This window comes from Doryrhamphus excisus, chromosome 11 (genome assembly GCF_030265055.1).
Source record: "Doryrhamphus excisus isolate RoL2022-K1 chromosome 11, RoL_Dexc_1.0, whole genome shotgun sequence".
Classification (NCBI taxonomy): Eukaryota; Metazoa; Chordata; class Actinopteri; order Syngnathiformes; family Syngnathidae; genus Doryrhamphus; species Doryrhamphus excisus.
In genome coordinates this window covers 9,824,256-9,848,645 of record NC_080476.1, presented here as the reverse complement: position 1 = coordinate 9,848,645, position 24,390 = coordinate 9,824,256, and the positions used below count along the sequence as shown (strand labels likewise).

The following is a 24,390-nucleotide window of genomic DNA, read 5'->3' as shown; positions in this document are numbered from 1 at the left end:
CATAAATCACCATCGGTTATTGGAAGTGATTGCTGTTGAGGGGCAACGCCATTGTTGGGAGGGTAGCCGCATTTATTTTTGAATGGTAAAGGTGGTTGTTGGTTTATGTACATAGTTTGGAATTTTGTGTGGCTATGTAAGCACACATGGAGGTTAATTAAAAATGACATTTTTGGACCGAAACTATGATACTTGCTTGAGAATTACTATATTATAAGTCGCACCACCCTGACATAGAACAGTAGAAATCTTTCTCAATTGTCTTTATAAGTTGATGTTTACATTGTAAATCTTCAGTGGTACAGGAGTGATGGGTTTAGCAGATACTGGCTAGAGCGCAGATATAAGTTGCTCCGAAGTATAAGTTGCAGGACCAGCCAAACCATGAAAAAAGTGTGACTTATAGTTCGGAAAATGCATCAGTTACAGGAAAAGAATACGCTCTGTGCGACTATTGTTTCATTACATTCTTGTGTTGTTGTTTTTTACTGTATTTTATGTCCTTTATCCTTTCTGTGTACAGTTTGAGTGACTTCGGAATTAATTTATATGACTTATACCAGGACCAGGACCCCCCCTGTACACAGGAACCTCCATCTGTTCCCCATTAAAAAATCAGTTTGCCATCACAAAAACTGTACAGGCAATTTTAAAGAGAGATTTTAGCATTATTAACTGACACGCAAATGTAAAAAGAAGTCAACCAGTATAAAATGGAGTCAACCTGCGGCGAACATTCGCAGTTGCAGAGGTCTCTTGTGATTCCAATCTGAAATTGTGTTTATTTTGTCTGGCTTTTGAGGTTCCATTGTAGTTTCCATGCATGAATATGGAAGCTTAGCTGACACAGCTCTCCTGTCAGCCAGGAAATACTGGAAGGAACAGGAAGAACAGGGAAAAGTGGACCACAAACTGCTTTTCCTCTGGTCTGCACAATTTGCTGTCAGAGCAAGACAATGGTGTTTTTCCCTCATTAGTAGGGTACAAAATACCACCCTCCTTCCCCATTTGCCCTGGAGACGGCCTTTTCAAGCCAAGCCGAGGCTTTGAGGCAGGAGCAGAGATAACCTTTTCTTTCTAAATGAGTCTATTTTTATTCTTGAATATCTGCTGGAAAACTGTCTTAGGATGTAGATTAATTCATTCCACTAGCCTTTAAAGGTCCCATGTTGTACTGTTTTCAACTATTTCAAATACATTTCAGACGGTCCACAATAGTGTATATGAAGTGTGTTAGCCAAAATCTATCAGGTGTCCAAAGTGCAGCCCGGGGACCATCTGCAGTACAAGTTTTTTATTTTTATTTTATTGGCCCGCAGAACATTCTGAAAATATAATTTAACTTGAAAAAACAAAAAAAATCTTAAAAAAAAAATTAAGAATTAAGTCGAAAATGTAAAGAGAAAAAAGCCATAATCTAACAAGAAAAATATGTAATTTTACAAGAATAATGTTGTAATATTATGATGAAAAATAACATTTTAGTAGCATAAAATTTAAATATGATGATTGATATGATTCAATATGATGAGAAATAAACAAAACAAGGAACACAAATTAAGTGGCAGAATGTTATGGGAATGAAGTCAAAATATTCTGGTATTAAAGTCATAATTACGAAAAGAAAATCGACAGGAAGAATGTTCAAAATAGTTAGAAAAAAAACAGCTGTAATTTTTATGAGGATAAGGTCAAAATAATTACAGGAAAAAGGTATAACAAGAAAAAAGTTGCAGCAATATTATGAAAACCAATCACAACATAATGTCCGGGAAAATGAGCTTGGGTGGAAAAGGTTATTTAAAAAAAAAAAAATACTATGGGAATAATATGATATTATACTGAGAAGAAAATATACAAAGATTATTTAAGAAGAAAGTTTAAATATTTGGGGAAAAAACAGCAAGAATTTGATGGGGAAATAACAGCGATGCTAATTTCATAATATAGGTTTTTCACCTATATCGGGGAGCTGAGATGCACCTTTTTTCTTGAAATATATATATATAATATCTTAGCATATCCACACATATTGCTTAACAAGTATCAAAGTGGCCCTGGCATCCTTTCTATCCATTTTTGGACACCCCTGATATACAACAACATAACATTAGTGGGACACAAACGTTAGCAATACTCTCATAGCTATATGAGCTACAGTGCTAACATACTTGAACCACAACATGCTAGGCTAGCCAACTTGATTAATAAAAACACAATTTATGGCTCCCATGTCAGTAGCTGACTGGCAGTGAGACTCTTTATTTTAAGATGTGTAGCGAAGCCTCTTTCTATTTTGTTTTGGTTAAAATGAAATGAAATCCTATCCCAGAGTTTTTAACATTTGCCCCCCCTGTGAACCCACCACATATGGAGACTCATCTGCAAATTACTACTACTACTATTCCTTTACAATGAATTCACATTCATTTCGTCCTGCTATAATTAATGATCTGTCCGGGAGGGTTTACAGTGCTTGTAATGTCACTCCCAAAAAACTCACTGATGTGCCACTATGTGGGAATCGTCATGGGGGGGGGGGGGCAGCTGCAGATTTGATGTTGATTGAACATGAAACCCTGTTTGTTTAATCATCAGGGTTTGTTTATAAATTAGCATATTTGCCAGTCATCACTACATATTCATATGTTTTTGTTGACACCATTGTCACCAAAGGAAGTACGTTTTGCATATGGTGCCATGGAATGGACATATGCAAACGACCTGTCAGGCATGATAACATCACGCGTGAGAATGCATGTCAGACCAGGCTTAAAGAAACATCTCACACACACACACACACAAAAGTCCAGATTTATGCATTGAATCTTGCACTGACTTTACAATGTGTTTGTTGTCTTTTTTTTCCCTTAGGTCAATATCATCCCCATCATTGCCAAAGCAGATACAATCTCCAAGAGCGAGCTCCACAAATTCAAAATAAAGATTATGAGCGAGCTGGTGAGCAACGGCGTCCAAATATATCAGTTCCCAACAGATGATGAAGCAGTCAGCGAGATCAACTCCTCCATGAATGTAAGCACCAAATTTGTATTTTTAGAAATTCCTGCACATTTAAAAAAAAATGTTAACAAATATGAAAAACAATGGCTTCACTGTGAAATGTTTGCAAAATGGTACCCCTCAAATGTTAATTTGAATCTGATTTCATAATAACTACTCTGCGCACATTTCACGAGCGGGAAATTCCACCACGGATAAATAAAGACACGTTTGGTTTGACATTTGGCTCATCCTTTGCCGTCTATTCCCAGTGGGTGACATCAGTACCAGTATGTGCCACTAAACCCAAAATCAAGCTGGCCACTGGGCGTCAACATGCCAACTAATTTTTGGGGGTTGTGGCATGGTTGCCCAATGAAGCAAAGCAATGACAACGTGTGTGTGTTGTTAAATCACAACACCAAAATAGACCTCTCGGCCCCCACTGAGCCGCATGTTAAACTGGTAACAGACCTGTGGTGTGGATCACATCACCACAGTTTGTTTCTCATGTGGGCAAATGGAGAAGTGGCTCCTGCTGTAAAACAGTCGTAATTGGTTTCTTCTACTTTTGCTTTTAATTACATGCGTTTAAGTCAGGGGTGTCCAACGTGGGCCCTTGTGGCCATTTGCAGCCCATTATTGTATTTTTTTTTTTACCTGCGTAACATTCTAAAAATACCATTTATTAAAAAAAAAAAAAAAAAAAACACCCGGAAATAATCAAGTGCCATACCACCCCCATATTGTGATGAACACCTTAAATATTAGTCTTACATTTATTTTATCTAGATATTTACATTCTTTGACCATGAAAACATACTATAGAGAGCTTTGAAATGCTAGCATGCTAACACCTAGCATGATAACATCAAGTGTCTGCTTAAATTCATATTTATGTTAATGCTAGCAGTGCTAACATGCTAAGGTTAGTATACTAACACTGAGCATAATAGTGTCTACTTATGAAAATGGTTAGATGCTAGTTTATCGATGTTATCATGCTAACACCTAGCATGATAGCACCAACTTTTTGCTTAAGTTCATATTCATGTTCATGTTAGCATGCTAGCAATGCTAACATGCTAAGGTTAGCATACTAACACCGAGCATAATAGTGTCTACTGATGAAAATATTAATGTTATCATGCTAACACCTAGCATGATAGCACCAAGTGTCTGCTCAAGTTCATATTCATGTTCCTGTTAGCATGCTAGCAATGCCAACATGCTAAGGTTAGCATATTTATTTTATCTAGATATTTACATTCTTTGACCATGAAAACATACTATAGAGAGCTTTGAAATGCTAGCATGCTAACACCTAGCATGATAACATCAAGTGTCTGCTTAAATTCATATTTATGTTAATGCTAGCAGTGCTAACATGCTAAGGTTAGTATACGAACACCGAGCATAATAGTGTCTACTGATGGCTAGATGCTAGTTTATTAATGTTATCATGCTAACACCTAGCATGATAGTGGTAAGTGCTTACAAGTAAAATAGCAAAATATGCGAACATTAGCATGCTAACTCTTAGCATGATAGTGCAATGTATTGGGAAAGGTAAGGTAAATGGTCCTGTCTTGCGATGTTAAAGAATCCTTTAATAAGAAGGAGACCAAAGTACATATTAATAACACGCTTTTGCACCTACAGAATATCATGAAACATTTTTCTTGAAATATATCTGACTTCAACGCAGATATATTTATGTTTTATGAAATGTCAAAATATGCAGCACCTCCACCTTTCATTTTTAGAGTGTACGGAAAATGTCAGGGCGTTCACTAGGAGTGCAAATAAACCCAGTGACCTCTTGACTATTGTGACCTCTGTACTCATGCAGGCCCATCTGCCGTTCGCCGTAGTGGGGAGCGTGGAAGAAGTGAAAGTCGGCAACAAAACAGTGAGGGCCAGGCAGTACCCCTGGGGTGTCGTGCAAGGTGAGAACTGTTTCAAAGTTTTGTGGGTGTGTGTGTTTTTTTTGCCGGTTGGGTGCATAAACACTGCTGCTGTACTTCAAGTGGGATTCAGGGAATGTTCTGTCCTACATTACCATTTATTCTGCCAAAGCTAACATTATACAGCAACACCAATGGTTAATAACAATGAAAACACAACAGCAGATCCCATAAAAGGGATCAGATTTGATGGAAATCTTCACTTGCATGCGATCAAGTTTTGTTTTTCTGGTTTCCCTGACGACCCTTCTCCTGAACAATGCTCACAAATGAAAAACTTCGTAATTACGGAATTGTATTACCAAAATCGAGAATCGAACTTCCTGATCTCATGACCAACATGCTAACCACTGGTCATGGATAAATGTGGCCAATGTATTTGAATACATGGAAGTATAAAATGCACACAGGAAGCATATAGTAAGCCTTTTTTGGGATCCACACCATAATACAGTGGGTTTGTCACTGGTATTTTCACCATTTCCTGTTCCCATTCTCTGCATTTGGTATGCAGCGGCTTTTACAAAACGACATAAAACAGTCAAAGAAATGACAAAATATGGTTGCAGATCCCCACAGTTTTCCCCACAAATGCTGCTTCGAATTCAAATCTTGCGGTCCAGTAGGACAGGAAGTGGATTTCCAATCGGAACACGAGCGCCTTTTTTAGATATTATTTAGCAGAGAACACTGTCATTTGAAGGATATGTATTTTTTTGCAGAGCGCCCACAGCTGTGACTTTGACTTCATGCAGAGTGACACTCACCCAGGGTTGAGCTTTGGGGAGGAAATGTGTGTGTGTGTATTTGTTTTTCAATTTATCCCCATTTTATAATTTTGCTTATAAATGTGCGTTGAAAATTGATCACCAGCCAGTTTATTGCTCCTTTGTCCTTCATCCGGTGACCACTCTCATTCTCCAACCTTGAAAATAACAGTTGTGAAAATAACAATGTGGCACATCTCCTTGGGATGACATTTTTATTTGTTTATTTATTTTTTTACTCCTCATGAGTCACTACAAAGCTTTCCTCCATCCTAATAAGTCACCATCTTTAGTGGTTGTAGGCTTTGTGAAGATGACGTACTGTATCTCTGCTAACTGATGGCTCTGCCTTCATGCCGCACACTCCAGCTGAAGGGAGGCTCTGTGCGAGAGGAAACAATTTGTCGAAGGCAAATGTCAAATAGATGTGCTATGCTAACCTCTCAAAAGAGCCATGAGAAATGTGCCTGGAGGGGGCGGAAGGACAGAGGAAGGACTGTCTACTTCGGGTACGGGGGGAAATACTCTTGAGCATTGTCAGTGTGTGTTTTCCTTTAAGAATGTTGCCGTTGTTATCTCTGAACTCCAGATGTTTTCTCAGCTATTTCTCCGCCCCGTGCTTGAGTTCGTATTTGTAGGCAAACATGGAAGCTATTTAGCACTTGACTGTTATTTGCTTTTCTCAGTTGACGACTATGTAGTTTTTTTTCACCCTCTGCTGCACTGCAAGACAACTCTCTCTCTCTCTCTCTTTCTCTTCGCTTCTTGTTTGTGTACTTCTGTTTGCTGTTTGTGTGCGTGCAAGCAAAGCCGTGGTCAGCACAAATAGAATGTTACATGACAAATGAGCAGCCCGAGCTCAGTAGCCCGAGCCAAGCCCCCGCAGAACATCATCATCACGTCTAAGTTGTTTGTCCTCACGGATGGCGTGCTCATGCAGCAAACTTTTAATCCTGCAACATCTTAACCATCATCTCAAATCTGAGGAGTTGTACATTTTAATAGAATAAAATGGTAAATTAACGTGATTAAAGTCGTAAAGGTGTAACATAACCTTTGCCCACATATGTCCCTCTTTTCATAGCTGTCTCATGTAACACCTGTTACAATGGAGTATTAAAATCCAAACAAAAAACTCTATTAAAAAATTTTATTTTACAGGCATTGCCTGAGACGGCTATGAAAAGAAGTGAAAAGGGTAAAACATGCTAATCTTAACTGCTCTGTTTTGCTGCCACCTTATCAATAAAAGCTTGCCTGAAGAATGTTTCCTTCCTGAAGGAGGAAGGAAACATTTATATGAACTTTATTTATAAGAACTATATTTACAATTATAAACATACTTATATGCTCTATTTTCCGTCTGATTACTTTTTTCTCGTATATTTTTTTCATAAATGTACGACTTTTGTACGAAATTTTGAATTCGTATGTTTTTCATTGTATAATTTCATAATTTTTTACTTGCAACTGACTAAGTTGTATTAATTAACTGTTATTGTTATTCAAAAAATAAATTTTATTTGATTTTAACCAATGATACCAAGTTCCAGTGTTCATATAAATGTCATGTAGATGGAGGTCAATTTCCCACCTTCGTTTACTTTTTTTTTTTAAACACATACTGTAACTACAGTGGTACCGTGCCTCAGTTTTCATTCCAAAAGGTCCAACTAAGCCAGAATGTACCAATTACCCATACAAGCTAATTTAAATCCAATGAATCAGACACCCAAAAATATTAACAAAAATACTTTTGAATGGACATTTCTTATCGGACCTTTATTGAAGATGGTGAGGAGCAGAGAAGTACTTTACTGTGACTTTGTATTTGAATTCAATCGTGTTTCCCACCTATTTTTTTTGATCAATTGTTGGCAACTTTCTTTGGCGGGCCAATGAGTCAGCATCGAACAGGGTGCTCTGTTTTGATACTCAATTCCACAGAATGATACAGTACAGGGCTTGTACAAGTTTGATACAGTATCACTGAGGTTTGATTGCATCTCTATAGTTTGCAGCCAAGTGCTACACTACAATTAACCACCAGTTTCACAACCTCACAATCAATTTTAAGTATGGATTAATTATTATGCCCATGCTTTTCCTCTGATTGGTTGGCTGTGTTGCGTGTGATGTGTCCATTTTATGTCACCAAAAAAGTGTTCCTTTCACTATGAATTTAATGAACATGCACATACAACACGATGCTAGTCTGTATTTTCCCACTTGTATCTTTATGTGTCCACCCGAGAGCTCCTAGCTTGTCGTGTAGATGAATTCAAGCACCCTGCGGCTCCTGCTGTTATGTGGAAAAGGACACGTGCCATCAGGCTGCACGTGTCCTCCACCGCCACCACGTATGACACCACAAATATGCTCTTCGATGGCATCTTTCTGACTTTCACCACTAACAAGATGATCACATTAACCCTATGGATGTTATTTTTGCCTGCATTAAGATGTCTTGTAGACTCGTTGGACGCCACAACGTATCCTACCTGACATCATTTGTACATGGCTTTGTAATGGCTGAGGATCAGGATCATAAGATAATTCCATCATCATCATCAATGGAACAAAAATGACGCAGAGGATTCATTTCCACCCTGTTTTCAGTCTGTTAGGCAGGAAGCACATCCTGCTCTTTTTGTCCCACCTTCACACAAATACCAGCTAGGCTTCATTGGCAGGATATTGGACCATTTTTTTGTGTTTCTGTGAAGATACCACATCTCTGTTAAGCAGTGTTTTACGATGTGTGATTATTATTGTTTTTTTTTTGGTGAGACGGACGTAGAGGAAGGGACGACAACCGGGTGACAGATGGGCTGTGTTGGAATGTGTTGGAACATGCAGCCGGGAGCTTGACTTGCCAGTAAAAGCATTTCACATTTGTTGAAAGGCACTCAGAAGGTGGGAGGATGGTGGTTTGCATATTAAGACTCGAGGATTCCGGGCAAATAACTGTCACATGTTTAACAGCCATCATCAGCTCTCAGCCATCGCTTCATAACACAACACTGCATCAGTGCAGTTTACCTGACTTTTATTTGTTTATTTTCATTAGATGGTGGTTATAATAACTTATATTATAGTCTTTGACTTGGTGGATTCATTTGAGCTTGCTTTTGGTGATTTCTATTATGTAAGGTGGCAGGTATCATTAATAACAGGCAGGAGGGAATGAGCCATTCCATAGATTTTATGACATATATCTAAATTGTGCTTCAGTCCGCGCAAATCCCTCATTCTTTGCCCTGATGGATTATTTTGAATCGTTTTAGTGATCTATTATGCACGGTGGCGGTTATCATTAATAACTGTCAGGATGAAATGATCCATTCAATAGATTTTATGATGTATATCTATGGTTATCATAACTGTCAGGATGAAATGATCCATTCAATAGATTTTATGACGTATATCTATGGTTATCATTAATAACTGGCAGGATGAAATGATCCATTTGATAGATTTTATGACGTATGTATAGCTATGGTTATCATTAATAACCGGCGGGGTGAAATGATCCATTCCATATATTTTATGACGTATATCTATGGTTATCATAACTGGCGGGGTGAAATGATCCAGTCAATAGATTTTATGAGGTATATCTATGGTTATCATTAATAACTGGCGGGGTGAAATGATCCAGTTGATAGATTTTATGACGTATATCTATGGTTATCATTAATAACTGGCGGGGTGAAATGATCCATTCGATAGATTTTATGACGTACGTATATCTATGGTTATCATGAATAACTGGCGGAGTGAAATGATCCAGTCAATAGATTTTATGAGGTATATCTATGGTTATCATTAATAACTGGCTGGGTTAAATTATCCATTCAATAGATTTTATGACATATATCTATGGTTATCATTAATAACTGGCAGGGTGAAATTATCCATTCAATAGTTTTTTGGTGATTTCAATTATGCAAGTTGGCAGTTATCATTAATAACTGTCGGGCGGTTTGACTGCATTTACAACACAATTATGTAATCTACATTGTGCATCCGTGGTTGTGCATAAGCAAGCACGTGATGATCTTGGACTTTGTGGCTAATTTTGAGAGGTGTTGGTAATTTCTATTATGCAAAGCGGCAATGATTATTAATAACTAGCAGGTGGAGCAATCGTATTGAGTATAAGACATCGACATCGAGCAAACACCTTTTTCATTGACTTTGAGCGTTTTTAGCATGTTTGCTATTCACATGTGTAATCCTGCTTCCCAACAAATAACCTTGTTTCTGGTGAAAGTCGTGAAGAAACCCAATGACGGACTTTGTGCTGTGTTTTTCACTTCCAAGTGGAGAATGAGAGCCACTGCGACTTTGTCAAACTCAGAGAGATGCTGATCCGAGTCAACATGGAGGATCTGAGGGAGCAGACCCACGCACGACACTACGAGCTGTACCGCCGCTGTAAACTGGAGGAGATGGGCTTCAAAGACACCGACCCAGACAGCCAGCCCTTCAGGTACGGGGGGGGGGTGCAAAATCCGAGATGCAAATCCAAACACCGAGCACGCTATCAACTGTGTTGTCTTTTTTTTTTCCAGTCTTCAGGAGACTTATGAGGCCAAGAGGAAAGAGTTCTTGGGAGACTTGCAGCGTAAAGAGGAAGAAATGCGACAGATGTTTGTCAATAAAGTTAAGGAGACGGAAGCGGAGCTGAAGGAGAAAGAGAGAGAGGTCAGTGTCTACAACAAGATATTTAATGGCAACCCGTTAAACAGTGTAAAGCTACAATATGATATAACATCACACCTAATCAATATCATATAGTGTTTTTAACTTGAATTGTCTCTCTATTATCAACGCTTGTCCCGTGTGCAGCTGCACGACAAGTTTGAGCAGTTGAAGCGCATGCACCAGGACGAGAAGAGGAAAGTGGAGGAGAAGCGGCGCGACTTGGAAGAGGAGATGAACGCCTTCAACAGGAAGAAGGTGGCGGCCGAGACGCTTTCCCTATCCCAGCCGCTCAAGAAAGACAAGGACAAGAAAAAGTAAGTCGACTACAGTACGTTCTCCTCTTTGACACGTCTCTCATCGTCTCACCTCCTCTTGTAGTAGTAGTATATTGTTAATCATAATTTATCCATAAAAAATAGTGCACTTTTTCGAAGCAATGATGTCACAACCACCAGAGGGCGTATAGGCGGGTTGCTATGATTTGATTTATCATCAAGCATTATAGCCGTCAACATCTCCCAGCATTCAAAGATAGTACAATAAGTAATATAACATTGGAGTTTTCCATAAAAAGGCTCCCCGACCTTGCTTGACATTTCCTTTCCTCTTCCTCTTTCCTCCCGGCTCTAATTATTGGTCGACTCTCACACCACTGAAGCTGACTTTGCACAGTGGAAAAACTGACGTTTTCTGTTGATGCCTGCCGTTGCCGTTAAGATATGCCCGGGTAAAAGCACCAGACTGGATTTTCTTGTTTGAGATTCAAATCTAGCACTTGTTTCTGTTTTGCGTCATCCACTCAGTCATCATCATCACCTTCTTACTTTTATCCTGTTAAACATTCATTTATGCTTGTCATATGTGGCATCATCATCAAGGCTATAAATGGTCATTTATCAGCATGACTAGCGGGCCAGTAAATATTATACATTCAAATGCTTCCTTTTGATTGACACCATCATTTTTTACGGCACTACATGATGTAACAATATTTTGATTTTTGATATATGTTCTTAAAAACAGCAGCACTTGTCATATAGATGATCTATGATGAGAATTTTTGCAGTTGATTCCTAAAAACAGCAAAAATCCCCGGTCCTTGTTTTTTTTAGGACATTCTTGACAGCAGAGTGCTCCTGTCATATAAAAGAGCTATGACTTGCATTTTTGCAGGAGGTTCTCAAAAACAGCTGCAACGAGCTCTCATATAGATGATCTATGATGAGCATTTTTGCAGCTGATTCCTAAAAACAGCAGAAATCACCTGGTCATTAGATTTTTGATGCGTTTTTGGAGTCCATTCTTAAACAGCTGACTGCTCCTGTCACTTTGCAGTAGGTCCTTAAAAACGGCACTCCTGTCATACAGAGGATGTTTGGCTACCGTTTATGCAGTACATCCTTAAAAACAGCAGAGGCTGGCTGTCATTTATAGGAACTTTTACCATTTTTTTTTAGAACGTTCTTGACAGCAGAGTGCTCCTGTCATATAAAAGATTTATGACTAGCATTTTTGCAGGTTCTCAAAAACAGCAGGAAACAGCTCTCATATAGATGATCTATGATAAGCATTTTTGCAGTTGATTCCCAAAAACAGCAGAAATCCCCAGTCATTAGATTTTTGACTTTGCGTTTTTACAGTCGATTCTTAAACAGCTGAGTCCTCCTGTTACTAGACTATTGTTTTTGCAGTAGGTCCTTAAAAACAACCCTCCCACCATACATAGGATGTTTGACTACCGTTTATGCAGTACATCCTTAAAAACAGCAGAGGCTTGATGTCATTTATCGGGATATTTTACCATTTTTTACTATTTTTTTTAGAACGTTTTTAACAGTGGAGTTCTCCTGTCATGTAAAGGAACTATGACTAGCATTTTTTCAGTAGATTCTCAAAAACAGCAGAAACCCCATGTGATATAGATGGGATATAGATATATAGTATATAGTATATAGTCATACATAGGATGTTTGACTACCGTCTTATACTGTACATCCTTAAAAACAGCAGAGGCTTGCTGTCATTTATATGATTTTTTTAAACCATTTTTTTTAGCAGAGTGCTCCTGTCAAATAGATTATCTTTGATGAGTATTTGTGCAGTTGATTTTTCACGTTTAAAAACTGCAGAGTTGCTGTCACTTAGAAGACTATTGTTGCAGTAGATCCTTAAAAACAGCAGGCCTCTTCTATCATATATTCTGACTTTATTTATGACATTAATTAAATACAAAATGAGTAGCCTGCTAACTAATACACGTACATTTTTTTTTTTTTTTTTTGCCTCGGTGAAGACTCTGCATACCTGTCATGGTAGTGTCAATCAAAACGGAATATCTTTATCTGACGACCGCATCACCTGAATAGGATCGATGCAGGTGTACCTAATGTTTTGGCCAGTTAGCGGGTAGTGTTCAGAGTTTGCATTGACTCAAATTAAAGGTGATGGTAGTTTAAGTAAAGACCAAACGCTTGAGTTTATCTTTTGATGAGATTGGGCGTCTAATCTGTGCAACTCAATACTGACAATGACATAGTATGTGGCTCCCTCTAGTGGCTAGCAATGTCATTTCATTCCTTTTTTTGTCTCCCCTGCAATGTTTTTTGCCTTGTCTGGTTCATTTCATTTATGTCTTTATTTATGTTCTTTCTTTTTTTTCAGTTAATTTATGGCCGCCGTTCCCCATCCCACACATGACCACGGATTTATCATCCATCACCACACAACATCAACAACACGTGTTTTCTTTTGTGTTTTTGACATTCCATCTTGACATTGTGCACATGGACTGATGATGATGATGACGATGCCACTCCATGGTGAGAGATAATATTCACTTTGACAACAATGGCCATCATTTATTCATTCAGGATCATTCTTTTATAATTATTATTGTTATGGACACTTTATATGAATATATGTTTTTTTTTGTGTGTGTGTTTGTGTATGTGAGAGAGATGTTTCCATCAACACACCAGCGATTTAAACCCACTAATGAACAGTCACCTTAAGGCTGTTTGGTACTGCCGTGTAACAGTTTAGATTGTCCTTATTGTTGTTGCTTTCTATTGTCTTCATATTCATTTGTTGTATGTGAATATTAGAGCGTACTCCATCTGACTATGCAGTAGTATTATAATGGAAGAAGTACATAGTGGTGTAATGGAAACTTTATTATAAACAGTAGAGGAAGCCAGTACACACACACACACACACACACACACACACATTCAGGAAAAACCTAAAAAGCCTCAGCTTGCCAAAAAATGAAGAGCAGCTGTGTTTACTGCCGTTGGAAATAAACCGAAACCTCTCCCCCGCTTCCCCCCCCCAAACCCGCACACATCCGTCCCACAGTGTTGTGTGTCTCTGCCGACACAGGTGAAGACTGTTTGTAGATATTTACAAACGGAGTGTGTGACGGAAAAGACTACAGTGTGTTGACAGTGCGGTCCTTTGTGGACAGTACGCATCCCAAGACTTACATCTATACAACGTATCAAACTGGTGCCATGGAGAGCCGAGACGCTGCGCGTTTTTTTTTCCAGTAGGTGATTGGATTGATGCACTGTGTTTATTATTAATGTTAGCAGCTTTAGCGGCCGACTGGAAATAAAAACCTGCCGTGTTTCGGCCCTCCATGACACACGTTTGACACACATGCTATATAATCTGCTAAAATAAGTCTTCAATCTAAAAATTCCACCTTTAAAAATGTAATACATTTAAAAAAGCTCTTCTGTATTATTATTATTGTAGAATTGTAGGACAGGTCAGATCGGCCTATGTACTAAAAAGGGACTATTCTTTCCATGTTGTTGGGAACTTAAAAAAAAAAAAATACAAGAGTCTTGAGGTCATTGCTTTATTTCCGTGATGTAGACTTGAACAAAGATACATACGTACAGTAGCTGCCTGCGGGATGTGAGGAAGAACATTGGTCTCTAGACTCATAACCACTTCACATTGTAAAGAATGAACGAATGAATGAAACTGACATCAGTAAGCATAATCAGGAAAGGTATTTTTGTGTATGGAAGTAAAAAAAAAAAAAAAGGACGAATAACTGTAGCAAAATAAAATAGGATGCTTCTATCCGTGACTTGTTTCGCTGTTTCGATGTTTAAAAACTAAATGAAGATTTACCATATTGACCTGAATTAAAAAGAAAAAAAAATTCTAAAAAGTCTTATATTTGGGTCAATATGGTAATTCAAGAAAATCACATGCAGCATTTAGTCGTAAAAAATTAAAGCTTTTGTTGAAAATAGTAAAATAAAACTAAAATAATGAAAATAAAAACTTTTTAAAAACATAGGTCTTTATCTGAAAAGTGCTACCGTGGCTCTGGGGAGGTAAAAAAACCCGAGCACCTCAAACATAAAAAAAAAATAAAAATAAAGCCTTCCTCACCTGAAGAACACTCCAAGCTTATACACAACATAAACCGTTGAATAAAGAAGGACAGCTGTGTTGAAACAAAGTAGTAAATACGTAGTAATTGAGAACTTAAAATGGACCTCTCTTCAGTCAATGTACTGCATCAACAGAAAGACAGTAAAGGTGTCAAAAAAATTGATGGTTTCATTTGAAACTACAATGTGCAAAGTTACATTTTTTTTTTTTTTTGGAATTCAACCTGAACTGAGGTTCATTTCTTAGCTAACGAGCTTCTATCGCTTTTCACGGTGAACATGAAACAATATCGCAGTTCATTGTCTCACGTGAACGGAATTACAATAATGCCGGGCTGGCGGCCCCAAATGTGCTCCGAGTTAACTGGCGGGATGCAAAGGCGGACAAGGCGAGGTGCTGTCGTGTGAAGAACTGACGTTAGCGCTTTCCACACCGATTCCTTCATTGTACAAACGCCTAAAAGCGTCGTAATACTCATCCGGGTCAGCGGGATCATCCGTGGTGCGCACCTTCCTGGTCCTACGGATTCTTTCTCCTTCGTCCGCTTCCCCCTCGTGGATGTAAGTGCTGTCAAAGATGTAGATGGCGTTGGCGGGCAGGGAGAACTCCAGGCTGTGGAGGTACTCGTCCACAGTCTCTTTGCAGCGGATGAACTCAGCGCTGTCCACCTTGAAGATTAGAAGTAAATCCACGGGACAAATATTAACGTTCATCTTAGTCTCACACTAAGTACTTTGAACCACAAACACCAACTCTGAGGATGCAGATCACCATTGCAGGTAACGTATGGGACCTTCATAGATAAAAAATTGCCTGAAGTCGTTGGAAAGCCACGTTTCCACCAAGCACCACAGTTCAGTTTGGAACGGTAGACCCAGATCTGACTGGTTTCCACATGAAGCATAAACCTTGCATGGATCTGTCATCAGCGGCCCCTGTAGCGTGACTCCTTCAAAGGCAACTTTTCAGTTCCCGTGACACAAACAAGAAACAGAAGGAAAAGGGAGTCCCATTTTCGGAACTTCAACCTTCAGGAGACCTAGCCTACACCATCTATAGCTGATTCCCAACAACCTTTGACAACCTTTGTTAGAAAGGAGGCTGCGCGGCGGTCGAGTGGTTAGCGCGCAGACCTCACAGGTAGTAGACCCGAGTTGAATCCCACCTTCGGCCATCTCTGTGTGGAGTTTGCATGTTCTCCCCGTGCATGCAAGGGTTTTCTCCGGGTACTCCGGTTTCCTCCCACATTCCAAAAACATGCTAGGTTAATTAGCGACTCCAAATTGTCCATAGTTATGAATGTGAGTGTGAATGGTTGTTGGTAAAGTGACTATGGGGGTGTTGTTTCAAATTTAGAGGGCTTGAAATGTATTTGTAAGCCGGTTTTCTCCATTTTTTAGTCAGGAACGGATATTTTCCTGAAACTTAGCTATGTTATTTTGCTGATTACTAAACCTTCTTTTTTTCCCTCCCACATTCCAAAAACATGCTAGGTTAATTGGCGACTCCAAATTGTCCATAGGTATGAATGTGAATGGTTGTTTGTCTATATGTGCCCTGTGATTGGCTGGCTGGCGACCAGTCCAGGGATTACCCCGCCTCTTGCCCCGAAGACAGCTGGGATAGGCTCCAGCACCACTTGCGACCCTCGTGAGGATAAGCGGTAGAAAATGAATGAGTGAATGAAAGGACAGTATCACCTTTTCTAGATTCCCAACCCTACCCTTTTTCTGAGTACTCCAAACAAAACAAAAGTCCCAATTTCAGTGTTAAATGGAACGCTGTACGGTTCTAGAGTTTTCTGATTGCATAATCTCGCCCTTACCCTTAGACAGTGAGGTCAAGCCAACCCTTGTTCAAAAATGGGGATTTTTCCTGCTCACATATTCCAAGCTTTGCCGTTCAAAAAGTCTTGGATCCTCCCATTAGAAACCAAGGAGCATTCGGTGACTGAAACCTTCAGAACCCTAAGTTATCTACAGAGGTGTCATCTTCAAAGGCACCTCACACAACTTGGTTAACAGGATTTCCTGGTCCCATAGCCCAACCTTACCCTTGGGATGAGTGAGGTCTGACGTTACCAACCCAGAAGGGAGTACCGCTTTAGGGACTATGCCGTTCTGAAGGATACTACATGGTCTAAAAGGAGGCGTCACATTTACAGGAACCCCTAAAAACCACGTAAACGGGAAGACAATGTGGCTGTGTTCTATAGTAAGTCAAAGCTACCAAGAAGGATTGGGAAATCGGGGACTCCAACCTTTTGGAAGATCTAATCTACAAACTGTGCACCAGCAAAGTGGAGACTCTGAAGGTCGTTTTGGTGCCCTTGACAATAAAACCGCTCACTAAACCGACGTGTTGTGCTTGGTAGAAACGGGGCTGAAGGCTGCCTCGTTGGCGGTTTCCTTACTTGGGCTTTCTTCAGCAGGTCGGTAAAGACGGAGAACCAGTCGGGCGTGAGCGCCTCCAGCTCCAAGGTGATGATGGCCAAGGCCAACGTGGAGCCCTTGAACTGCCAGAGCTGGTGGCAGGCCATACAGTGCTGCACCTGCCTGGTCCACAACGCCGCCTGGAAACCCGGGGGCCTCTTCTGACGGCCAGGACTCGGCGTCGGGTCCCAGCTGAGGCCGATGGACGGAATGAGGTGCGGGTGGCCGTAGACCAGCAGGCCGTGGAACTGGAATGAGACCGGAGGAACCAAATTGTTAGCGCATGATGTCATTGTCGTCTTTGTCCAACCCGGTTTGTCACCCTGGACCATTCCAACGTCACAGTAGGCCTGACTGCAAATCAGCACCATGTTTGTATTGTGTTGTATGTGCGGTGCTCTTCTGTGCTCCCATTCGGAACCATCACAACACACCTGAGTCGGAACCCAGAGGTAACAAAAGATACTCTCCATGGTACCTAAATATTCCGGATATTTTGGTAGGGAAAACATCACCTTTCTCAAGTATCTTTCGGAGTTTGTTTGTGTCCATAGCAACAATGAGCCATGTCCACTTTTGAGTGGAATTTAGATCTATTCTATATAAAAAAAAATTCTTAAAGGGAATTTTGGGACTGAATCTACCTTTTCAAGTCGGCTGGTATGGTAAAGCATCTTATTGTTGTCATGGTGATGTGTCTGTGACAAATTATTATGGGGGGTGGGATATTTAGGTAAAGATAATTGTTCAGTCTCAGTCAAGAGTATTTATTTGGAGATATTTATTTAAACAGAATATATAAGAAAAAAAGGAAAATGTCTTTATTTTTTATTATTCTTATTATTTTTTTTACTGTTCTATTGCGTCTCTTTATATTCAAGTCTTTGTAATACCCAAGTTTTGGTGAGGGGGGGTCGGTTCACAATGGCGACTGCACACATGCCTCAATAATATGATGCTGCTTTTCCACAGCACAGTACCCGCCTCGTTTCGTTGACAAGTCAAATGGCATCCAAGTGGAGACTACGGAGCAGGCGAGTAGGTGCCGTGCAGTGGAAAAGGGGCATTAGTCTAATCCAGGAAATGGGGGTGGGAGGGAAAAAGGGTCATTTTTATGGGTTGTGGCTTTATGAACGGATCTCAGCACTTTTAGGAAAGGAATGACGGTTGGTGATTGGGATTAGCGACTCTTGCGGCTGCGCGGCGAGATTACACAAAGCTGATCAGTGCATTTCCTGGCCAGGTAAATCTGTTTAAACAATCAAAGTCCGATGCGATTTGAAAAAGGGGGGATGGGGGGGGGGACTGTGTCGGAATCTTCTGGACATACAAAATAAAACAAACCGGTGTATGCTTTCACGAGGATGGGGACGGGTCGGTCAAAAGTGCCTTGGCCTGTTATGCAACCATTATCTTGCCTGAAGAGTCAAACTGTTTTTGTCTTAAAAACAAACAAACAAAAAAAAAACTTACAATGTGAATGAAATCGACGGGCGTGGCGGTGTACAAGTCCCATTGCAGCTTGTCCAGAATGATCCGCTCCATGCGAACTATCTCCGCCGTTGAAAAGTTGCATCCGCTCTCGGCAACCAGGGCGCTAACCGAACCCAACACCTGTTTCCAAAGCAACGCCAGCCAATAAAAGTGTTGTTTTCAAATAACGCTGACGTGTGGTTTTATTTATTATTATTATTATTATTATTTTAAACGTGATTACCTCGTCTTCCTCGTTGATTTTTCCTGCCAGGACCAGTGAGGTAAAAGCGATGCATTTTAGGTATTTTGGTTGGGCCTGAAAAGAAAAGAGAAACATGATTACATGATGTCCTTATTTCCCATTCCTTTCCTAATCTGAATCTACCATATCTTACTTATTGTTATTGTGATAAACTCATCACCCAGCAACTTAACACCCAAAAGGTAGCTAAGAAATGTAGCAATATGAGTTTAAAATAAACAACACTTTGAATTTGAACTGATTCTACCATATCTTACTTATTGTGTGGAAATATGGCGAATAACTATAAAAGCAATCTTCACTCGCTAAATGTCCTGCAAAAAAAGGCCAGTAAGGATAATTCATAATGCCGCCTACAGAGAACATACTAACTCCTTATTTCTAAAATCACAAATACTTAAACTTGCTGATATAGTTTCGCTTCAAACAGCTAAAATAATGCATAAGGCTAAAAATAACCAATTAGCTAAAAATGTCATCCAATACTTCTCTACAAGAGAGGAGAAATATGATCTCAGGGAAGAACTACATTTGAAACACTTATATGCTAGGACTACGTTAAAAAGCCATAGCATTTCAGTATGTGGAATCAAACTATGGGATGGATTGAGTAAGGACCTCAAACAATGCACAACAATGAGCCAATTCAAGAAACAATACAAGCAGTTGATGTTTGCTAAATACAAGGATGACAACAACAACAAAACATTTACAAAAAAAATTAAACTATATTAGGAAAGCAGGAAGTGAACAAATGTAACAGTTACTGATTGTAAAAGTACCAGATGGAGGGGTAGGATTTAATAAGCTTTGCTTCTTCCTACTCCTTTTGGACATGTGGAACTGTGAACTGATTATGGGATGCATTCAATTGTAATCTGATGCAAATGATTCAAATGAAATGAAACCGTTACCAAATAACATTGGATGCTATAACTATAAGGGTAGCAAGTACATTTGGTCCTCACAGTACAAACAACGTCCCTTCCTCGACTGATGGACTTAACATTATAAAGTATTATTTCCTCCCAAATACAACATTCTCCTTTGCTTGCCACAGTCGAGTTGTTGGGACCAAAATAGCGGTAAATATTGGTGGGTGTGTCCACTTGTTGTGAGCTTTTTATGATGTTTTCATTTCCATGGTGATGGCTTTCCTTTTTGTTGCCGCACTGCTGCTTGGAAGTCCAAAAAGTAGCAAAGCATGTATTTTTCTGCGGGCGCGTACTATAACTGCTTCCCTAGCGAGTATCGTCTTTTAGGTCCCAAAATGTTATCATTTATGGGACGCGTTCGTAAATACAAACGTTGTAAACCGAGGACCAGCTGTAATAGCAGACAAAATTTAACACAAGGATACAATTTTTTGCACTGCTAATGTTTTTCATATGCAAAAACAAGGCCCTGGTAATGAGCCTTGTGGCACACCATTACTTTAAATATACTGCTATTGTTTTTCCTACAGATTTTTTTTCGGATTGATTTTTCCATCAAACTATTTGTCAGTTTTTTCGCACTTTTAAGCAGTTGAACACCAGCGGGAAGATCCTAGAGTTGTGTACCTTGACGGTGGCCAGCAGCCTGTTGAGGACACACACTCCCAAAGCGAAGGTCTCTGGACAGAACTGGAAGCGTCTGTTCATGTCCCCCAGCCAGACTATCATGTCTTGGTGCTGGGATGACGAGATGTCCGCACCCTGTGGAGTCCAAAAAGACGAGAGCTTCACCATCTTATTCAAAATAATCTTCCTGAGCAGGTACTTGAACGTCTCACACACCTGAATGCATCCGCCCTTGAAGATGGGGACCTTCCACAGGCGGGCCTCCCGAACCAGTGCCGCTTCCAGGAGGCCGAGAAGGTGGCGGTTCTCTGCAGCGCTCGGACCCTTCATGGCCGGCAGCACCCGGGCCAGGACAAGGCAACCAGGGCCTACGCACCTGCTGGAGGTAAAGGACACTTGAAGTCAACTTTTTAGTATAAATACATTTTACAACTGTTGAAGTTAATGTCTATTGTTTTTATGTTTTATTGTGGTTAACTTCTTTTTACACTTAAGAACGGTTAAAAATACACACGGTTTACAAATATACACATTGTACACACAAATTGAACGTTATTTTTCAAACAAGGACGCAAGATTTAGATACATTACTGCTCGCAGCCACTAGAGGGCACACCTGTATTGTGTTTATTTATTGTTATGATATGCTGTGACATATTTGGGGCGGAATATTGATGTATTCTTGCTATTTTGATGTAGTATGCCCCGATAACACTACCTAGCTTACTAAAAACAATAATAACTGACATATTTGTAGGTATTTATAGGTGTTTAATGGCTCCGAAAGAGCATTTGTTGTCTGTCGAAACGGATTTTAAGGAAGTAACAATATAGATTTGCCTCATAACAGCTGCAGGAAATGCTGCACTTGGTAAGCAAAAAAAGGAACATACTCTTGTTTGCTGCTCGACAAACAAGAGTAATAAGCCATGCACACCTAAAAAGTGCGTGTAGTAAAGAGCTTTATGTCGAGAGAAAGGCATTGGAATCAAGGCGGGACAACAAGCTGCAGCTGCTGCACAGTTGCTCCTAGCATCACGTACCAAACGTCCACACAATAACAGATTAAAACATTACCTCTTCTTGCTCAAAAGTTGAATATCTCCAAGATGGAAGGTGCATTTATACGTCTGTATTTAAAAAAAAGAGTCAATCGCTACCAAAACAATAAAAAAGCTGAACAAAGAAGATGTTGGAGAGATAAATCCGGAAGTCATTTACGTTGGGAAGCCACATTTTAGCATTTAAAGTAAGATCTATTTGGAGAAAACAAGGAATAAAATGGCGCAATGGAACCGAACAGCTGCAGAAAATAAGCGCAAAAACAAGACAGGAAGTATATAAAAAAAATCAGACAGGATTGAGGGCAGGATGTGTTTTCAACGCCAAGACCCGCCCCTTCTGTGACGTCATGGTGCTGCAGCTAAATATGTTAGTGGGTCAAACATACGGGGCTCACGCGCACAAAATGGTCGTACAAACGCTGCAAATGGAAGACAATTGTCCTCAATATGTTTACTTTAGACTATAAATATTTTTTAAGTGTATTTTGTTTGAAATATTACCTTTATGGGCTGCGTTTATTGTCTAAAGCTATAACTTCCGATAGGGGGACCCAATTGCGTAATTTCTAGGCCATAGGCAAACACCCTCAACAACAATAAACACATGAAAATATATTATATATAATATAATATATATAAAATAAAATATATATCTATTTACCATAATTCTACATGTGTTTTTATGAGGTTTAAATCACAATAACATTATGAATCAGATACAGTATTGAACAAATATTGTTTTTGTTGTTTGTAAACATTATTTAGTTAATACAATGCGTGCCTGTTTAATAGTATATTATACAACCAACCAGACGAATAAAATAATATTAATTATTATTATTATTATTATTATTATTACAATATCGATGGGAAAATAATAATACTAAAATTAATAACAATCCAAATTATATTATTTTTTTTATTTAAAAAATTAAAATTTAATTATTATTATTAGTATCCCCATTTAACAGAAAAGAAAAATTTAAAATTAAAAATCCCCATCTTTCACACAGAGAAGTAATATATATATATATATATATTTTGGTGCAGATATAATAATTATAATTAAGATTTTTCATAGTTGTATGGTGTTGCAAATATGTTGTAGGATTGTTTTTATCATGTTGATTACCGCCAAAAGGTGAAGAATGGAAGATGTTTGAAAAGGAGTAGGAAGAATATGAAAGACTCACATACGGATGGTTTCGGGGCTCCTCTTGGTGCCTTCAGTTTGTGTCTGGTGCGTGAAGAAAAGTGTCAGGTCTAACTTTTGTGGAACCTCCTTCCTGGGTCCAAAGAATGTTCCCACTAACTAGCAGCACAGCAACCAATCAGGGTGAGCCGGCCTCATGCTGTCAGGAGTACTCTGTACACTCCACTGAGCACATTATGGCGCTAAAGTCGCAGTCTGAGCTCCACGCTTTGATCCCAGTCAGAGATGTGGCGTGCTTTTCTTGTCCTTGTTGAGATTGTACATGTACGTGACAACGTGTCTGTGTTCAAAACCTCAGCACGGCTGGCACAGCGTGTTCGATTCATGGAGGTTCACATGCTTAACTAAACACTCATTTTCCCCAACTATTATCATGTTCATATTCTGCCCACACAAAGGTAATAATGCTTAAAAAAGAGTTAAATATTGTAGTGTGCAAAAATACAATCACAGTAAGTCTTTATTAATGATAATAGATGATACTACTACCAATAAGACATAATAATACATGCATTTACCAAAAACTACTAATTGTGAGGCTGTCTAGGGCAGATCTAGTCTAACTAGAGCATCTATTGTGACTTGGTAGGACTTAGTTTGACTAAAAAGTCAGATGTGACTAGGTAGGACATCTTTAGTCTGACTATAGCCTGAGATGTGACTAGGTAGGACAGCTCTGGTCTAACTAGAGCATCTATTGTGACTTGGTAGGACTTAGTCTGACTAGAGCGCCAGATGTGACTAGGTAGGACATCTTTAGTCTGACTATAGCCTCAGGTGTGACTAGGTAGGACAGCTCTAGTCTGACTAGGGCCTCAGTTGTGACCATGTAGGATGCCCTATTCTGACTAGAGCCTTGGTTGTGACTAGGTAGGACAGATCTAGCCAGACTATAGCTTCAGTTGTGACTAGGTAGGGCAGCTGTAGTCTGACTAGCCTCAGTTTTGTATGGTTAGGAGACTCTAGTCTGACTAGAGCCTCAGTTGTGACTAGGTAGGACTGCTCTAGTAGGACTAGTGCCTCAGTTGTGTCTCGGTAGGACACTCTATTCTGACTAGAGCCTTGGTTGGGAGTAGGTAGGACAGATCTAGCCAGACTATACCCTCAGTTGTGACTAGGTAGGCCAGCTCTAGTCTGACTAGCCTCAGTTTTGTATGGTTAGGAGACACTAGGCAGACTAGAGCCTCAGTTGTGACCAGGTAGGACATCTTTAGTCTGACTGTAGCCTTAGGTGTGACTAGGTAGGACTACTCTGGTAGGACTAGTGCCTCAGTTATGACTCGCTAGGACACTCTACTCTGACTGGAGTCTTGGTTGTGACTAGGTAGGACAGCTGTAGTCTGACTAGCCTCACAGTTTTGTATGGTTAGGAGACTCTAGTCTGACTAAAGCCTCAGTTGTGACTAGGTAGGACATCTTTAGTCTGACTATAGCCTCTGGTATGACTAGGTAGGACTGCTCTAGTAGGACTAGTGCCTAAGTTGTGACTCGGTAGGACACTCTATTCTGACTAGAGCC

At 39.6% G+C, this 24,390-nt stretch overlaps 2 protein-coding genes across 4 annotated transcripts in view; one reads left to right on the top strand and one right to left on the bottom strand.

The window, feature by feature from the left end:
- The window catches only part of septin8a (septin 8a), a 32,787-nt gene extending 13,333 nt beyond the window's left edge, over positions 1-19,454 (top strand). The window contains exons 6-11 of one of the 3 annotated variants that reach the window (XM_058086224.1): positions 2,875-3,036; positions 4,856-4,952; positions 10,064-10,232; positions 10,315-10,447; positions 10,592-10,761; positions 17,292-19,454. In XM_058086224.1, the coding sequence (XP_057942207.1) occupies positions 2,875-3,036; positions 4,856-4,952; positions 10,064-10,232; positions 10,315-10,447; positions 10,592-10,761; positions 17,292-17,460 (900 nt within the window). In that variant the 3' untranslated portion in view covers positions 17,461-19,454. Of the gene's footprint in view, positions 1-2,874; positions 3,037-4,855; positions 4,953-10,063; positions 10,233-10,314; positions 10,448-10,591; positions 10,762-13,108 lie in introns of all 3 variants that reach the window. The other 2 variants (XM_058086225.1, XM_058086226.1) reach the window with 2 other exon arrangements.
- LOC131138311 (cyclin-I-like) lies at positions 17,661-24,080 on the bottom strand. Its single transcript, XM_058087126.1, has 6 exons — positions 23,928-24,080; positions 22,853-22,971; positions 20,812-20,971; positions 20,596-20,730; positions 19,013-19,087; positions 17,661-18,909 (listed from the first exon to the last, which is right to left on the bottom strand). The coding sequence occupies exons 1-6, from the start codon at positions 24,078-24,080 to the stop codon at positions 18,694-18,696; spliced, it is 858 nt and encodes a 285-aa protein (XP_057943109.1). The 3' UTR covers positions 17,661-18,693.
- Positions 24,081-24,390: the final 310 nt, after the last annotated feature.